Source organism: Microtus ochrogaster, chromosome 4 (assembly GCF_000317375.1).
Source record: "Microtus ochrogaster isolate Prairie Vole_2 chromosome 4, MicOch1.0, whole genome shotgun sequence".
In the NCBI taxonomy this organism is placed as follows: domain Eukaryota; kingdom Metazoa; phylum Chordata; class Mammalia; order Rodentia; family Cricetidae; genus Microtus; species Microtus ochrogaster.
In genome coordinates this window covers 91,610,757-91,623,639 of record NC_022011.1, presented here as the reverse complement: position 1 = coordinate 91,623,639, position 12,883 = coordinate 91,610,757, and the positions used below count along the sequence as shown (strand labels likewise).

The 12,883-nt window shown below is 41.0% G+C and overlaps 1 protein-coding gene and 1 non-coding gene across 2 annotated transcripts in view; one reads left to right on the top strand and one right to left on the bottom strand.

The window, feature by feature from the left end:
* Positions 1-12,883, bottom strand: part of Fam171b (family with sequence similarity 171 member B) — a 46,085-nt gene that overhangs the window by 6,660 nt on the left and 26,542 nt on the right. The window contains 5 exon segments of the mRNA XM_005346655.3: positions 1,059-1,175; positions 4,656-4,826; positions 5,969-6,127; positions 9,428-9,520; positions 11,308-11,541. Of these exon segments, the coding sequence (XP_005346712.3) occupies positions 1,059-1,175; positions 4,656-4,826; positions 5,969-6,127; positions 9,428-9,520; positions 11,308-11,541 (774 nt within the window).
* Positions 3,228-3,300, top strand: Trnak-cuu. Its single transcript has one exon. It is a non-coding gene; the product is annotated as a tRNA-Lys (tRNA).

The following is a 12,883-nucleotide window of genomic DNA, read 5'->3' as shown; positions in this document are numbered from 1 at the left end:
GTTTTTGTTTTGTTTTTTCAGCTTTATCAAGACAAAGTTTCACTATGTAGTGCTGGTTGTACTGGAACTTGCTCTGTAAACTACACTGGCCTCAAACTCACAGAGATCTGCCTACCTCTGCCTCCCAAGTGCTGGGATTTAAAGTGTGCATCACTACACCCAATTCTACTCAGGAAGGCTTAATAGATTGAATATATAACTTTTAAAAAGCTTTTGATAAATTTACTGGATGTGATAAATGCGGGGATTTCTTAGATTCAAATTCCCTACATAATTTGATACCATGTTAAATACTGTGTGTGAGAACAGTGAAGAATTCTTGATGTGTGGCCACCAGCTTCCAGTCAGCATCTGTTCAAACTGTCAAGTCAGTAACCATTTTGTACATCATCTATCTATTCTCCCGAAGCAATGTGGAGACACCGCTATCCAACAGCCTTTCCTCTCATGTCCCCCAGAGTCTTCCTCCCCAGGAAGATCAGGCACGGTGTGAGGAAAGACTGGAAAGGACTAGAGTCGGTAGCAGCTACCACGTGAAGAGCTGAGCAGGCTCTGGTCAGCCCTCTGGAGCTGCAGAGACGTCCGCCTTCCCCAGGATCCTGTAAACTACACACAAGCAGGCTATGGTCAGCCCTCTGGAGCAGCAGAGATGACTACCTTCCCCAGAATCCTGTAAACTACACATAAGCAGGCTATGGGATCCTGTAAACTATGCACATATTCTTCACCTTTCAACAAATTACTCACGATGTCCCTATTTCTTGTAGCCAGAGGCTCTAACTGTGCTGGGTAGAATTTATTCATGAAAACATAAACTTAGATAATACTGGAACAAACTTTAATCTTCAGAGATTTGTTAGACGTGGCAATAAGAGACTTAGAGTACGTGGAGCTTGCTTAATCCTTTGGTTGTGTTCAAGAAAAGGGGAGGAAGGTTGTTCCATTTTATTCACCTGCTTCCTGGCAATGCTTAGCCCAAGCTGGCACCCAGCTGACATTAACTCCAGCATGCTATGTGTGTTAACCTTTAAGATGACTTTGTTTCATTTTTGCAGTACCTCTAGCTCCTGGGAATGGGGCTGCTATCTAGTAGCCCAAATGTGGGGCATCGTAGGTCCAAATCAGGTGGCTGTTATGCTCCTTGACTATTCCCCAGCCATGATGCACCCAAGCACCTAAAACATGTGGTAAGTGAAAAAACAACAGTGAGGGATAGTTCTCAACCTTAAGCTAAGGTATAAAAACAGAGCTTGCTGGTAGTCATGAAAGAATTCAGAACATTTCAGAAATTATAAACACCATGATACTGAATATCTAGGATGATCAATATTAAATATTACATCATACTTAATATAATACACACATAATAATATAAGGCAAATATGATTCGACATGACTAAATGAGAAATCCATTATAACAAAACTCAACTTATGTACCCTGAGGCTGTGAGGAGCAGAACTCTAATTTACAAGCTAAGATGTGAAGTGTGTGAATCCCAGAGTTCAGTCTCCAGCACTGGACACTTTTATGTGAGACTGTAACGAGACAGGAACAAATCCCAATTCATCAACAGGCAGTTCTTCGTCACTTGTCCTGAGACTGTGGTTAAACACACACCACACCACACAGGTTGGGGGGCCTTATCACTTTAAGAGCCATTGTTCTAATCATTCAAACGCTACTGAGTTTTCCCAGAACTGTTTCTTTTCTCTTCCGAGCTGCATCCGTGAATGAGTCAGATTTCCCATGCAGTTTTCATCTGAGGTGTCAGAAATTAAAGCTGTTCACTGCAGGCTTGGTGCCATAACTGGGAAGCAAGCCCAGATCTGGTCTTCTTTACGATGGAGAACAGAATCAGGAGATCCAGGAGGAAATGGTTAAATGGTCAAAGTAGAATCCAGACCACTGCAGCACCTGTAACTAAGTGAGCCTGGGGTTGAGCCCCCTTAAATCCCATTTGGAGACCAGTGTCTTCCCACAAAATGCACCTCATCCAGCCAACACAAGGAATACACAGCCTCACACTCAATTTTGAAAAGCTCAAACTGTCTCCTAACTCCAATGAATTTTTGTCATCTATAACAAATGAATTCAGTAAAATCCAAACCTTTTGATGAAATGTTATGCACAAGTAGCTAACATGGCTACTTAAGAGTTTGGTATATATTGTGATTTGGGCTTATAATCTACAAAATGTAAAATGGGCTATATTATTTTTACCCTTAATTCACACATAATATGTTTATGACATAGAATAGAAATTCACAGATCTTCACATAAAACAGCATGTCCATCACCTTTTACACACACTAATTACATTTATATGATGCAAGCCTCTGAATTCGTCTAGCTGTTTTGGAATGTATCAGAACTTATTTCAGATAAGCTATTCCATTATATGTTATGAGACACTAAACTAATCCCTCCTGACCATTTTTATACCCTTCAGCCCCATGTTTGCTAGAGCAATGTTTACAATCGCCAAGATATGGAATCAAGGAAGATGCCTGTCAGCAGATAAATGGGTAAATAGAATGTATCTGTGCAATATATATATTATATATTAATATAACACAGATTATATTAATAATATTTGGTCAGTCATACAAAAGAAAATAAATCCAACAATTTTCAGCAATATTGATGAAACAGTTGATAATAAAGTAGAGAAACTTGATATGAGAGAATGGCCCAATCTATCACTTTCAGTTAAGTCAAATTTAACCAAACATATATGATAAATCAATTAAAGTTTTAAAACATTAATATTATTTGTGTGTGAGTGTGGGGGCCTGTGGCGTGTGGGTACATGTGCCATGATGCCCACATGGAGGTCAAAGAACAATTTTGTAAAATAGATTCTTTCCTTTCATTCCTGAATGTGTTCTGGGAGGCAAACTCAGCTTGGTAGGCTTATGTAGACCCCTTTACCCAATTAGAAATCTCTGCAACCCTCAGTTTAAAAGCTTTCACTCAAAGGAATATTCAAAAAAGTCCTTTGCCAAGAATAATGATCAAAAACTCAAATAGCACATTCTTTAAAATAATAAGAAGTCCCTTATTATTTAAACCACATAAATGACTTGTCCCACATGGCATTGCTGATGAGGGGACTAGATTCCAAATCTCATTTGAAATAACCCAAAACTCTAAGTTTTGGTAAGTTAAGGTAATCTAAGGATTACCGCTATTGATTGCAGTGCTTCCACTAATCAGAAGAACACAAGCCCGGCTAGCTCAGTCGGTAGAGCATGAGACTCTTAATCTCAGGGTCGTGGGTTCGAGCCCCATGTTGGGTGCCATTTGTAGTAATAGGAGAGGCGGGGCTGCATCCCCAGCACCCCAGCCGCTTGGCTAGCTTATGCCCCGAAATAATTACATGGACACTGTATTCATTTAATCACTGCTTGGCCATTTCTATCTAGCCTCTTTTAGGCTAACTCTCGCACCTGGACTAGCCCATCTCTAATATTCTGCTGTAGCACACAAGGTGGCTTACCAGGGAGATTCTAGCCTACGTCCATCCTGGGTCGGAGCTTTATCGCATGTGCCTCAGAGAGCAGAGCTCTCGCCTCTGCCCGCAAGAGTGGAGCATCGTGTCTCTCTGAGGCGTCTGCCCCCAAGAGGAGAGCTGTCGAGTCTGACCTCACTTCCTCTTCCTCCCAGCATTCTGTTCTGTTTGCTCCTCCCACCTATGTTTTAACCTATCAGGGCAAGCAGCTTCTTTATTTAATTAACCAATGACCTTCCTCCATCACTGGACTCCTCACCCTCTTCATTTACTTTTAGAAACCTAGACTACTACTTCATGTACATGGGAACAAAGACAAAACTAAGAATCTGCAGAGGAGAAAGTGCTTCCCAGGTGCCTTCAAGGAAGCAAAATGCAATTAATAAAATTGATACCTAACGAGGGATCGCCACTCCCTCCATCTAGTGTGCAATTCATTGTCAAGATAGTAGCATATATTTTAGACGGTCTTCACCAAGGTTTTAGATAATCTCATACTGCCAATTAAAATTTTCTGAGGAAATATTTTCTAACCTTAAATTATTTCTTTCTCAGAATGTTAGAGGACGACAAGACAATAGTGGGTGAATAGTGTTCAAATGTTTGTCTGTTTGCTTGTTTTTACATGATGTGTACGATGCTTAGCCTCAATTGTCAGCTTGATGAGCTCTGCAGTCACCTGGGGAAATGGGCCTCCTCTGGCTGTCTATGGAGAATCATCTTGAGAGGGTCAGCCGAAGTAGGAAGACACACCCACTGTGAGTGACACCAGTCACCTGGCTATGATCCAGACGAAGTCTGCTTCTTGACTGTGGATGCTGCGTTACTCGTGACCAGCTGTCTTCCCACCGCCCCGCCCGCAGCTTCCCCACCGCGATGGACTATAACCATCATGGTTAGAAGTTAAACTGCTCTTAAGTTGCTTTTGTCTGGGTACTTTATTATAGCTACTGGCAAGGCAACCAAGACAAGGAATTAGGCTCCCTTCCCCTCACAAACACCCGTACCAGTGAGGCCCACGTGATCCTTAACAAAGTGTACAAAATGGTAATATTAGGGACAGACCAGCTGTGTATACAACTCTACGAAGAAATGCCCAAATATCCAAAAGAAAAACAGTCTGTTTTCTCTTAGCCACCATACCTGTGTTCATATCAAATGTCCATGCGGGTATGCGATCTCCCATGCTTACAGTGTTTGTATGTACAAGAGGAAGAGATACATGAATAGCACCATCCACCTTCAACTCTTTCCCTCCAGAATATATCTTCACACATATCGCAGCAAGAGGAGTCAGCTCAATGTTTTCCAGACCTAAAAGAGAGTACAATTTATTAAGATTATATTCAAGCAGAGGTTGCATATACATAATAGATTATTATGGCTCTAACTAAAATTCATTTTACTCTATTATTTCATCATTTGATACTCATTTGAATATATACTCTATTGGCTGTTCATTAAAGATTTTTTAAAATGTAATTTTTTTTTAAACGTAATTTCAAAATACTTAATAAACAAGTACTGGCTAATAATGTAACACTGACAAATTAATGTAAGTTTCTGTTAATCTAATTCTCGAAAGCGTTGTCCAATTTAAGAACGCTGGGATCCAACCAAATGTTTCTGAAGACGTAATCCCAGGCCAGTGAGACGGCTCAGTGGGTAAAGGTACTTGCTGTACAAACCTGATAATCTGAGTTTGAGTTCTGCAACTCAGGGGAAGTTGGAAGGAGAGCACTGGCTCCCGAATGGTATCTTCTGGCCTCCACAGGCACGCTTCCTCCAGTGAACACTCCAAGCCCTAAGTACTATCCTTAACTTTCATCTTTACAAAACAAAACACCTATAGACTCCAGGGCTCTAGAACTGTGTAACCCAACAGAGGGGCTGCCAGAGGCATGGTACTTTTATATAAAATCTAGGCTTTTGGTGCACTGATGACATGTCAGAGTCAATAAACACATAGCAGCACCAGGCTGGACAGAGTAAAGAAGTCCCCTTACAAGACTCAACAGTTTGAAAGCAGGATTTTGAGAGGATGCTGCCCAAGTCTCCGTATAATTATTCTTTTTTGTTTTGTTTCTTTTTAGAGACAGAGTTTCTCTGTGTAACAGCCCTGACTGCCCCAGAACTCACTTTATAGACCAGACTGGATTCAGACTCACAGAGATCCATCTGCCTCCGCCTCCCACAGGCTGGGATTAAACATGTGCCTCCCACGGGCTGGGATTAAACATGTGGGCCACCACACCCTACTTAATTATTCCATTTTGGATAAAAAGAAATTGCTTGTAGAAAATTTAATAATAGATATTTTGAAAGCAACACATATCCTGAAAAGCTTTGATGAAAATCAAATGGGTAATATTGTGTACATAACTGGTATCTGATGGAAAATTTTTGTGTTGATGTGTTTTAGAAATATGATCACATATTTAAAAAGTAAAAAATACCTGGTTTGTTAAGAGTGATTCCCGTGGTGTACAGAAAATTGTCCACCATTAAGAACTGTTGTAGAGCTGTCAGATAGCCAGTCACGTTGCTGATGTGATGGTTTTCAGGAAGTTTGATGAAGGCTTTTGAGAACTGAACACTTGGTTGAGATTTGGCATCTGGACAAAGGAAATCCCATTAGCAAGTGGACAAAAACACATGTATGTTAAAAACTGCATCACCGGTCAGATACTTTCTCCTACAGGGTGTGGTTGTAATGATTTCTGAGAGTCACCAATATTCACACAATTCCTTTAAATTCAGAACTAAGAAACCTCCTTTTATATATTTATGTAATGAGTGCTTTTAGTCCACAAGAGTATCAATATGTGACCCACAAATGAGCTACGGAGGCTTACGTGGATACACATGAGAAACCTGAGTGTAAAGTATCTGTTGGGGGAAAGATGTCAGTGTGGTATAAGTAATGTAAGTTCTGGAACATACAAAGGCAACATACAACATTCACATTATATATATTTCTTTTAGATCACAAGCACCTCCAGACTAGACCTGATTGACTCTGCCCAGAATTTCTTCTCGGCTCTTTCGGGTCTCACTGTAGGAAACCGTACGCTGACCCTCCTCAGCCTACATGGTTCTACCACAGGAAAGGGCTGACTGTGTGTCAGAACATGCCAAGACCAAGTTAGCCTCTTGCCCCAAGCACAACTAACGAGGTGTGTGCTTGCCTGAATACGGAATGGAAGACTTATTTTGTCTCGCCTAGGATCCCATCTTGTAACCCAAGATGAGAGCTTGTTTGAAAGTCGAAGCAGGATTCACAGGGTAGAACTGAGAAACGGCGAGAAGGAAAACTATTTGTCAATTTTTCCAACTTGAGTCTCGGCTGAGTGACCCTGATTTGTAAAAGGTAAATAAATGGTCCCTGTGGGGTGGTGCTAGTTTAAGAGAGGTTTTCGGCAACTTTCAATAATAACCGCCCTTCAGGAGTTTCAGCCACACACTGAAACGGGTTGGTTTCTCCATCAGATTGGCACACAGTCATTTTAAAGTCTTCCAAATGCCAGATTCCAGGCGTATACATATTACCTCATTTCAGTGGTGCTGAATTGACTCTCTTCTGATGTTTATCAATTGAGACCTCGATGACATATTGATACATCTATAACCAACACATTTTAACAAGCCACAGGTCAATTTCAAAATTATAAGTGTAAGTTATCAGATACATTATCTTTGGCCTTGGGCTTTAATAAGATAACCAATAAAGGCAGAAGACATTATTTAAGTCATTGGTATGAAAAAAATGTATCAAATTTCAAATATTTGTGTAATAATAAAAGAGTAATGGCAAATAACTCTTAAAATCAGTTTCAAGGATTTTTTTCATAAAGGGAGAAAAATAACATGAGTAAAACAGCACAGTTATATCTTCACTAGTATTTGGTTAGATATTTGAGGAAACACTCTGATATTTTCAGATCACAAAATATTATCTAATGCATTCTCTTTTAAAATATGTGACCTTTATATATGAAGATCTCTGTAGGAGGAGGCTGCTAGTTGGTTCCTGGCTGCTTAGCCCCAAAACAATCACACAGAAACTATATTATTTAAATTACTGCTTGGCCCATTAGTTCTAGCCTTTTTTGTTTGTTTGTTTGTTTGTTTTTTGTTTTTGTTTTGGTTTTTGGTTTTTGGTTTCTCTGTGGCCTTGGAGCCTGTCCTGGAACTAGCTCTTGTAGAACAGGCAGGCCTCGAACTCACAGAGATCCACCTGCCTCTGCCTCCCGAGTGCTGGGATTAAAGGCATGTGCCACCACCACCCGGTTAGCTCTAGCTCCATATTGGCTAACTCTTACATATTAATTTAACCCATCTTCATTAATCTGTGTTTTGTCATGTGGCTGTGGCTTACCGGCTAAAGTTCCCCAGCGTCTGTCTCCAGTGGGGCTCCATGGCTTCTCTCTGACTCTGCCTTTCTCCCTCCCAGCATTCAGTTTAGTTTTCCCTGCCTAGCTCTGTTCCCCTATAGCTCTGCTGTAGGCTCAAAGCAGTTCCTTTACTAACCAATGATATTCACAGAATACAGAGGGAAATCCCACATCAGATATCATGATGAAATACACTACTTTTGTATGTTAACCTAAAAAATGAAATTTTAAAAACATGTGGCTTAATAGTGCTGAATATACAAATTTCTTGTAACTAAAAATATGCATCCTACGTAAATTACCTGCATTTCCTAAGAAAGGCTTTCATTTTTTTTCTATTCGCCTGTCCACAAAAACATTCACATATACTGACACGCTTCTCTTATATAAACCAAGTGTGTTCGCGACAAAGTATCTTATGAGCATTAAGAAAAGAGGTAGGTACTTTATGGAGAGATGTGACAACATCAGGTACATCTATATATAGTTTTCTTAAAGCCCCAGCAGCATGAAACCAGGACTCTCCGCTGCCACACAGCTCCTTTTCACGTTCTAATCTCCAAACAAAACTCCACATCATATTCCGCCACATGCTAGCAGTAAGTACCAAGTGCTCAAAGGTCTAGGGAAAGAGGGTCCAAAGCCTTACTTAGTAAGTCACTTCAAGATTAATCAAGCCCAAGTTCAGGTTCTCACTTCAGTCCTATTAAGTGCTTTTATTTAATACCTTGGAACTGCATAGATTCTCTTCTAAATGTGAATTTTCACAAGCAATTCTTTAGGTCATGCCTCTCTTGATTGATTCATGAGGATTTTCTGCCATTTCTATTATGTTAGTGCTGAACATTAATCGACTAATACAAATCCAACAAATAGTTGTAATTTATAAAGGCATTAGATATCAAAAGAGAAACAGAATGTCTAGTTTTCCCCTAAGCAACAACCAAGGGGCACATGGAGATAAATAAAGGGTCAAACTGTCATATTTGTAGTTGGTAAAGGAGGGAGGACTACTCCCTGAACCAGCGCCCCCAAACAAGTCTTTTTGCACTCTTTTTAGGGGACATGCAAGTTCCAAGTACGCCAGAGAAGGTTGCCTAGGAGATCGGAGCTCACCAGTCACTGGTCTCTCCCTCACTAACAGCCAGATTCACACTGGAGGCACAGGAGGAAAGGAAGGTAGGGAGCACAGCGGTCTGGGAAACATGGCTGTCCTTGTCACTGTTTCAGCTCCCATAAAAGACAGACACGAGACAGTGAACGCAGACAGAGTACAGACACGAGACAGTGAACGCAGACAGCGTTTCCTAGCAATTCCTCACAAAGCATATAGTCCCGTGTGCAGTGGGTACTGGAGATAACTATTTTCAATGCCCACAAATATAATTTTATAATAAGATATGAACTGGTTCTGATCAATGTACCATTAGGACCCAACTTGGACTTTTGCCAAGTTATAATCAACCATGATTCTCTTATAAAATAATCACTCTAAGAACTTCCTAAGAGTGGTGTACTTACCAGCGAATTTTCCAGTAATCAAAACAGTGTCTTCAAAGAGCCATATGTTTGCTTGGCTTTGTGGGAACAGTGAAAGCGTAACGGAAGAATAGACTGTAAAAGAGGACAATACGATCACAATGTTTAATGTAGGGGTAACCGAGGAGTCATTCTGGGGCAGCGTGCCTCAAGGGCTTCTTCATCCTACCACTAAGACACTTGCTTAGCCAAGCTCACTGCGGCTCTGTTCGTAATAGCCAGAAACTGGAAACAGCTTCGAAGTCCACCAGCTGGTGAATGGATAATGAAAAAGGGGTACACACACACACACACACACACGCACGCACACACACACATACACACATTTACAAACACACACACATATGAAAATGAAACTTGTAGGTAAGTTGACGGAGGGAGCTAGAAAACAATCATCCCAAGTGAGGTAACCAGCAACCAAAAAGACAAATATTGTATGTTTTCCCATCCATACAGATGTTAGTTTTAAAGCTTTAGCAAGGGTCCAGGGCAGAGGACAGGACCTTCAAAGGAAAGGGAAAGAGGATGAAGTTATAAAGAAACAAAGGGGAAACTCCAATAGGAAGATTAAATGGGAGGGGAGGGAGAGCAGAAGAAAGGGGTGAATATGGGGAGGGGCAGTAACACTAAAGGCCTTTCCAAAGCCGTATGGAAACCTACTAGTGTAGAAGCTGCCTAAAATATATACAAATATGAAAGAAGTTTAAATTGAATCATCACATAATGGGAAAGAAAAAAAAAACCCACCAGAGATCTTATACCACTAAGGAAATCCTTCAGTGCCAGGAATGGTTCCATCTTATTGAGTTCTTGGACAAAGAGGTCCCATAGATCATCATTCCCAAACATCAGAGACAGTTACCAAGGCTGCTGGTTACTCTCATATCTTAATGGTAAAGGGTCTGTTGCTGAAGACATCACATACTTCTATCAGTGCAGAAACTGAGGGATGACCAACTAGAAGCCTCACCCCTACTAACTATCATCCATGGTACTGGAAAGTGCTCTACACATGACCAGAGGGGAGGGGTAGTCATCAGTACCACCCAGCTCAAATCCTGAGACCTTCAACAGAGACTCGTCTGGAAGACAGATGGGTATAATAGTGGCACAAATATTATGGGACCAGTCAACCACTTTATTGAACTTAAGACTCATTCTGTGAGATGAAACCCATACCTGACATTGCTGAAGTGGCCAAGAGCACGAGACTAAATAGGTCATGGGCCCCAAGGGCAACTTACTTTGATTATTCTGCTAATGGAGCAAAGCAATAGACTGACGGCTAATGATATATTGCTACACCCCTAGAATGGTGCCTAACTCAGCCCTCATCACAGAATTTCCTTTGCAGGAAAGGAGAATCACCACAGGCATCCACAATGGTGCAATGCACCAGCCACAGTGGAAGATAAAGTGCCTTCATGATTGCAATGATCCCAGGATTTTTGTCAACCTAAATTGTCAAAGAAAGCTGTGGTGTTAAGGGGGTGGGAAGGGCTTCATCAATGGCATGAGATTGCCTTAAAAAACAGTACCAAAGACTCTTCCCTGTGAGGACAGAGTGAAAAGGTGATGGTTATATAAGGGAACGTAGCTGTAGAAATCAGAGAGCAGGTGCACCAGACATGAAACCCACTGCCCTTTCTACCTCGGTCTTCCTCACCCCCAGAACTGTGTTAAATATCTCTGTTCTTTACAGTTGCCTAGTTTGTGTTTTGTTTTGGCATCCCAAACAGACAAAGAGTGTTTTCTACAAGTTTTTCTTTCCTTCTAAACATATGGGGTTCTTGTAGGTATTCTCACTTGCAGCTCAACAGATTTTTATGTTTGTGAATGCAAAATACCACGGAAGTACTAACTTGGCATCCTTCCGGTTTTCCAAGGCAGAGGCGTCAAGACGTAGCCATCTTTGTAAGCAACGATGGTTAAGCTGAGTCCTAGTTGGTACGGTACTTTGATCAATACTGCTCCATTGCTTCTAGTCAGGGTGGAATTAGTCTTCGTGTAGTTAACAAACACCTCCACAACGGCTTGACTCAGGCGCTGGCGACTGATGATGTCATTCACCTGAACTTTTAGCATAAATACAGATGCTGGAAGGGGGGGGAAAGAAACAGAAACCGAATCAGGTCAAACCCTAGAATGTATGGCATCGCATATTAAAATGTGATCCAGTACTTCTGAATAACAAGACAAAGCCTTTTTTTTAATTTAGGAGGTACATATTAATGGCTGTACAAAAAGGTAAAACCATTCTAGCCAACTAATTTATTATTCTTTATAAAACAAAATAAATTATATTTATTATTAAGAAGCATGGTGTTATTATTGTAATTTTGTCATTTAAAAGGAGAGCAGCGAACTGCTCTTGAGGAAAATACATCTTTACTTTGTCTGCTTTCAACTTCCAGAATCTTAACACTAACTGAATATACCCATTCATGGCAAGCTCCTTCATCTTCTGTTGGCTAGAAGGCAGGAAATGTGTTACTGTTTCAACTATGTGAAATATCACACAGAAACTTTTTTCCAAAATCTAAAAAAAGAAAACCCCCAAAACATTCTTCTTTACTCACATAAGATGTCACACTACTCTAAAGTGAGGACAGTGAGGGTTAAATCCAGCTCTAATGAACCCTCTGGTCTTATATTTCTCAAGGGCAGTTCTTGACTGTATGTTTGCTGGGTTTATTCCTTGTGATTTCTGGCAAAAACAAAGAATGTGCACCATGGCTGTGCCTTTGGGAGGGAGCACCACATCACGCCGTGAGCAGACTCTGGAGTGAGCCAAGATCCACTGTGCTATCTTTAGGTCTGTGCATGACCACAGGTCTGTCACCCTGAAGGCCACATGCTGGTCTGGAACACTGGGAGAATGATAATTACTTAAGGTAAAAAAAATGAAGTTAATGCAAATAAGTTTGGCTGTTGACATGACTATTACTGATGAGCTTTTCATTAAAAAAAAAAATCCCATTAAGTGGGTAAGATCCTTAAAGAAACTCACAAAATAGTTAAAAATCCCATCTGCGCTAAGGTTATGAAAGAACAGAGAGCAAAATGGAAACACTGGCTCTAGATGACCCAAAGCTGGGCTCAACCAATAAAATGATGTAAAACAACCCCTCCCCCAGGATGTCCTACAGATGTGATCAGAAAACGTTCTTGGGGGGGAGAAACGATTGTCAGCACTACAGTGTTGCTCCCTGGCGACATCCCGGTAGCTGCACTTTCAATCACCCAGGAAGCTGAGGACACAAGGAGGCCTGGCTAGCAAGTTCCTCTCCAGTCCAGCTTGGAGAAACACTAACCATCTTTGGTCTTGGGGTTGTTTCCTCCCCACACCCAGCTAGTGAATCTGGCATCCTAAAACATGGGCATTCTCTCTCTCTCTCTCTCTCTCTCTCTCTCTCTCTCTCTCTCTCTCTCTCTCTC